This window comes from Xiphias gladius, chromosome 20 (genome assembly GCF_016859285.1).
Source record: "Xiphias gladius isolate SHS-SW01 ecotype Sanya breed wild chromosome 20, ASM1685928v1, whole genome shotgun sequence".
Taxonomy (NCBI): Eukaryota; Metazoa; Chordata; class Actinopteri; order Istiophoriformes; family Xiphiidae; genus Xiphias; species Xiphias gladius.
Genome location: NC_053419.1, coordinates 21,197,927 through 21,203,752, shown reverse-complemented (window position 1 = coordinate 21,203,752; position 5,826 = coordinate 21,197,927). Strand labels below are relative to the sequence as shown.

The 5,826-nt window shown below is 46.1% G+C and overlaps 1 protein-coding gene across 1 annotated transcript; it reads left to right on the top strand.

The window, feature by feature from the left end:
• The first annotated feature begins 1,136 nt into the window (after positions 1 to 1,136).
• On the top strand, positions 1,137 to 5,554 carry LOC120806004 (zinc finger protein 703-like). Its single transcript, XM_040156614.1, has 2 exons — positions 1,137 to 1,390; positions 2,402 to 5,554. The coding sequence occupies exons 1-2, from the start codon at positions 1,148 to 1,150 to the stop codon at positions 3,947 to 3,949; spliced, it is 1,791 nt and encodes a 596-aa protein (XP_040012548.1). The 5' UTR covers positions 1,137 to 1,147; the 3' UTR covers positions 3,950 to 5,554.
• Positions 5,555 to 5,826: the final 272 nt, after the last annotated feature.

The following is a 5,826-nucleotide window of genomic DNA, read 5'->3' as shown; positions in this document are numbered from 1 at the left end:
ATCTGTCTTGTCTTTAAACATTGCCTGTGATTAAGAAACTAACAGAGAATATTAAAAGTAAATACCTCATGTTTGGTGAATTATTTGTGAGTTGTTAAAATATATTCAGAAGTATCCTGTTAATAATGCATTCACCTCATAAATCATAACACATTTATCTCCCTCACATGATACATTAGCTGCTTTAAACACCAAAAAGTATCGGTACTGACATCAGTGACCCTGGTATCGCTCGGTATCACCGCCGTACGTCAGTCTTGTTAACAGCTTGTCGGGCTGCCCCCAAGTGGCCGATAAAATAAATAACTGCAGGTTTAATGAGTGCGTCTCGATGCAGTGTAAAGTTGCACATGCAGCACATTAAACCAGGATTGTGAAAAAAAAAAAAAGGAAAAAAAAAGAGTGCTTTTCTAATAAATAGTTTTTTTTTTCTTCTTCTTCTTTAATGCTTCAGCAGCAGAAAGTAGTGGGTGAGTTATGAGTTACCATGTCAGGCTAAAGAGCAAATCCATGTATGTGGAGTGAGTGGGTGTCGCCAGTCGGAGGACCACGGGGCTCCGCCTCCACGCACGTCCTCCCCGCCCACCTCATTACGGATGCGGCCACCCAGCGGACGCAGAGCGGCTGCTTCACTTTGAAGTCCGCCTGTTGTGATCAGTGAGCTGCCGGAGTCGGGACCGGAGACACGCAGTGGGACTTCAGCTCTCAGCGCTCGGACTCCATGAAGTGGACTTCTGGGTCCTTTTAAGCCTCCTCAAAAAAGGACTCACTGTCCGTTTTTCCCCGCTGCAATTCACACTGTGGATTTTTCTTTTCTTTTTTTTTCCTCTTCTCTATTCTTTTCATCTTTTCTTTTTTTTTTTTTCTGGTTTGAAATTGAAAAATTGGAGTAGGAGCCGTGTCGTCGGAGATGAAGACGCACCGGGAGTGAGATGCCTCTCCGTCCCTCGGGACATATAAGGACGCCCAGCTGTGTTTTCGGGACATGACCGGTGGCTGCATGGATTACAACAACATTTAAACACTATTTTGGACCAACGAGTGGCCTGACGCACGACCCCCCCCCCCACCCCAACCCCCCCTTACCACCACCCCCACCGACCCCCCCCCCCCAAAAAAAACAAAAAAGCGCAGCGCCCTCTCTCCAATGAAATATCTCCCTTCAGGATCAGCTGCGGATCGTGTAAGTAAGCGGATCGTGCTCGGCGAGACCACCGACGGTGAAAGCTCCCCTCCCGGCGCCGCGGTCTCTTTGTTGACCCCCCTGGACCCACTCCGCCAGGCAAAGCGCCTCCCTATCCGAGTTATCAAGATGTTGACCGCGCACACCGGACACTTGCTACACCCGGAGTATTTACAGCCCTTGACGTCCGCGCCAGTGAGCATCGAGGTATTCAGTGTCTTTTACACCATATTATACTCTATATCATTTTCGGGTCCCGATTTCACGGCAGTGTGGTGGGAATGAGAAGGGAAGCTCTTCATGTACCGCACAGACAGCAGAGAACACACAAACCTAATTTAAAGTCCTCATTAGTTTTAACAAATACGAATGAAAAAAAAAAAAGCCCGTACATTTAAAGAAAAGCCATTTTATGAATTTGACACCACATGTTAACTCTGACCTGAATAATTCGGGGATGAAATGTGTTTGCTAAAACAACAACCAAATGCTGACCTCGGCTCGTGTTATTATGGCACGTCTTGCATAATAGGTTGCAGGTCTTCAATCACTAAAAACGCACTCGACTAGTGAGAACTTAATCATATGTTCACTTCAGCCCTGAGACGATTAGTCGATAAAGGGTTTAGCCGATGAAAGGGAAATTAAAGAGCGACTTTTTCTGATAAGAAATTCACTGCTTAAATGTGAGGATTTGCTGTTTGTTTAACCTGATAAATGACAAGGAAAATCGGCAGATCCTCTTATTTCAGAAGCTGGGACCAGATAATATTTGGCTTTTTTTTTTTCTTGAAAAAGTAAAAAAAAAATATATATATATATAGAGCGATTATGTATGTGTCTATCAACTAAAAAAAATAACTGACTAATTGTTTCAGCTCTAAAAACACAAATTTTATACATATCCTTGGGTTCTGGGAAATTAAATTGGGCCTTTTTTTTTTGTTTTTTTTGTTTTTTTTTACTATTTTCTGACATTTTAATCGTTAAAATTATCGATTGAGAAAATAATTCAGATGAAGCCGTAAGGAGAAAACAGTTGCAGCCCTTGTTTAAGTCAGTTTACAGGCCCACAGTTGACCATGGAGGACTGCTGTTTTTTTGGTTTGTGGTTTGTTTGTTTTTTTTGGTTTTTTTGCATGAAAGCCAAAATATCTCTGAGCAAAATACAATTTAAAAAAAAATCGAAGAGCTGATCAGATCTATGTTTTGTTGTAGCTGGATGCCAAGAAGAGTCCCTTGGCCCTCCTAGCGCAGACCTGTTCTCAGATTGGTAAACCAGACCCTCCATCTTCCTCTAAGCTGGGCTCCTCCTGCAGCCAGGGGGACAAGGAGCCCGGCAGTCGGTCGTCCGTCTCCAGCCTGAAGCTTGGGGAGCACCGCCCCTCTCTGGAGGACAAATCCAGCTTCAAGCCCTATAACAAAGGCAGCGGGGACTGTCGCAGAGACGGAGTCACCAGCAGCAGCGATAAAGTCGGGTTCAGAGTACCCAGCAATAATGTTACCACTAATGGAAATTCAGCCAGTGGCCAGCAGTCCTATCCATCCCACGCTGCTTCACCCAGCTCGAGAGCCAGCAGCGGCTCCCCACCAGGACTCGCTCAGCAGCAGCAGCAGCAGCAGCAGCCTCGCAAACAGAGCCAGTCACCTGCTGGACAGGCCACGTCACACTCCCAGACTCCCAGCGGAGAGACTGCACATGAGCGAGGCAGTCCTGCCGTCACGAGCAGCGGCAATAATAATAATAATCATCCCAAAAAAGACGATGTAAACAAGGCCAACCAGGACAGTCCGCACCACGCAAACTCCAGCCACGTTCGAGCCAGCGCAAACTGCAGTAACGGCAGCTCAGATGGCGGTTCCAACCACGAGGGAGGTAAGGCAGAGTCTGCCCAGCCTAACCTCGTCCCTGGACACATTACACCCATCTCTCCTTACAAGACAAGCCAACCACTCTTCCCCCTGCCCTCTTCTAATATGGGCTACCATGGATCTGTAGTGGGGGCCTACGCAGGGTACCCGTCTCAGTTCGTTCCTGGACTGGACCCGACAAAGTCAAGCATCAGCGTGGGAAGTATGGCAGTCCCGGGAAAGCACCCGAGTTCTAGCCCTCTCACGGGAGCCTCCCCTCCTTCCTTCATGCAGGGTTTATGCAGGGACCCCTACTGTCTAAGCTACCCGAGTGTATCTCATCTCGGCGGAAGCAACTGCAACTCTTGCATCCACGACCCTTCCTCCACCCTCAAATCGAGCTTCCCATTGGTGTATCCCTCCCACCCGCTCCACTCCCTCCACCAGAGCTCCCTGTCATCCAGCGCGTCCTCCTCCCTCTCCCATCCCCTCTACACATACGGCTTCATGCTCCCCAACGACCCCCTGCCTCACGCCTGCAACTGGGTCTCAGCCGGGGGGCCCTGCGACAAACGTTTCGCCACTTCAGATGAGCTCCTGGCCCACCTCCGCACACACACAGCCCTGTCTGTGGGAATGGACAGTAAGCTGCTCTCTGTTTCCTCCTCTGGACCTGCCTCCTGCCACCTTCACCTCCCCCACCAGAGCAGCCCAGGCTCCATGCCCAGCTCCCTCTCTCTCAGGGCTCCCCCCAGTCTGGGTTTAGCTCGCTATCACCCCTACAGTAAGGTCCATCTGCCCCCTGGTCCCTCCTCCATTTCCCTGCACTCTTTGCCAACTACAGGCCCGTACTACCCTCACTACGCCCTCTACAGTCAAAGACTTGGATCCGCATCTGCGCTGGGATACCAGTGATAGACCCTCTGCTTAAAATGTTCAAAGTAATAGTTTGACAATTTGGGAAATGTGCTTATTTGCTTTCTGGTGGAGAGTTAGATGAGAAGATTGCTTCTACCTTTGTATCTAAAAAAATAAGGCTACCGCCAGCAGCCAGTTAGCTTAGCTTAGCAAAAACACCGGAAACAGGGAAACAGCTAGCCTGGCTCCACCTATGAACTCCTCCAAAGCTCATTAATAAATGCCTTTTGTCTTGTTTGTTTGATACGTTAAAAAATTTTTTAAAAAAGTGTAAAAACTACAGACTACAGAAACTGCAGATTATTTTCTTGATTAATCGACTAATCGTTCATCACAAGAGCTTAAAGCAAATATTTTGTTTTGATCAACGAACAATCCAAAACTCAGAGAAATTTCATTTACGATCATATGTGGCCAGAAAAATCCTCACAAGTGAGAAGCAGGCCCCAGTAAATGTAATGTTTGGAATTTTTGATTTTGATGAATGAATTATCAAAGTAGTCGCTGATTAGTTTTTCTTTCGATCAAGTGATTGATCAATCGACCAACTGTCTGAGCTCTAGTGTTAATTAGTACCCAACTGTGGTGAGCTTTCACCTTTGGATGGAGCCAGGCCAGCCGGTCTTTGTTCCAAGCTAAGCTGAGCTCACTAGCTGCTGGCTGTGGCCTCGTATTTATCGGACGGACGTGATAGTCGTATCAGTCTTCTCTTTTAAGCGTCTGCCAGAGAGCCAGTAAGTTCATTTTCCAAAATGTCAGAGTATTACTCTGAGTTTGTACTTAACGGCGGCAAGTTGCTGCTTCTTGTTACTGGACTGGATTTAAGTAGGATGGGAGCACAAGTCCTGGATTTTGACTTGAGAGCATCTTCACGCTTTCTTTATATGTTATATATGAGATGTGGTGTTTTCTAATCGAGCTCCACTCCTGAAGATCAGAGGACACGTGGCTCTTGCATGTCTGCACATTGCTCGGATACTTTTGCAGCAGACATGACTGCCCTTAGGTGACTTTTGCCGCACCGTGGGCTTGGCAAATTGACGGTTGGACGCTGGCTCCTGGATGTTCAGGGTTCTCGCTGCAAATGATGATGACCTGGTGCTGGAAAATGTAGTTTTAGCAAGGTTGGCAGTTAGCTGATGGGCTGATGTACGTGTGTCCACAGTCGCTTTCTCCCTGCAAGAGATGCATGTAAGCTCAACACGGGATACACACTTAACTGTTTATTCGGCCCCCTGGTTTGTGATGATTTGTTTTGGTTCTTTATGTTTTGTTTATTCCTACTGAGAAGCTGTATTTATTTTATACCGGGAATCTAGCTTTCATCTTTATCATATAAATCTATTCTCATTTTACAGTCCTCTGAGCAAACATGTGGGAAGCCCGAGTCAGAGGTTGAATATGTCTTGTCTTAACACTTCTCGAGAATGAATGTTGAAATCACATCTCTCTCTGAACTCCTCAGCTCTTTGATTTCTTTATTTTCACAGCAAATCAATAAAAATGGGATGTGATATTTTTTTGTAAAATTGGGGCACCCTGTGGTGGTATCCAGTGAAAGGGGAGGTCATATTTTGTTAAATAAATCACACTGAAGATGCATTTTCTGTTGTATTCATTTCTGGTTTTGTGGGTTTGTCATCGGACACGCAGCCTGAATCTAAATATCTGTTAGCTGTTCAGGTTGTAGCTCTGCTCGTTGTAGTGACACTGAACTTGTGGATTTTCTTGAAAGGTCAATCTCTACCCAAAAGAACTAACAGGAGAGACGGTCATCATCAAGTGGCCGCTCATTATGTCTTTATTAGTTTCTTTACAGCTTTATGAGTTAATATTAACAGACAAAAATCACGCTTTTTCTTTCTTTTGATTTA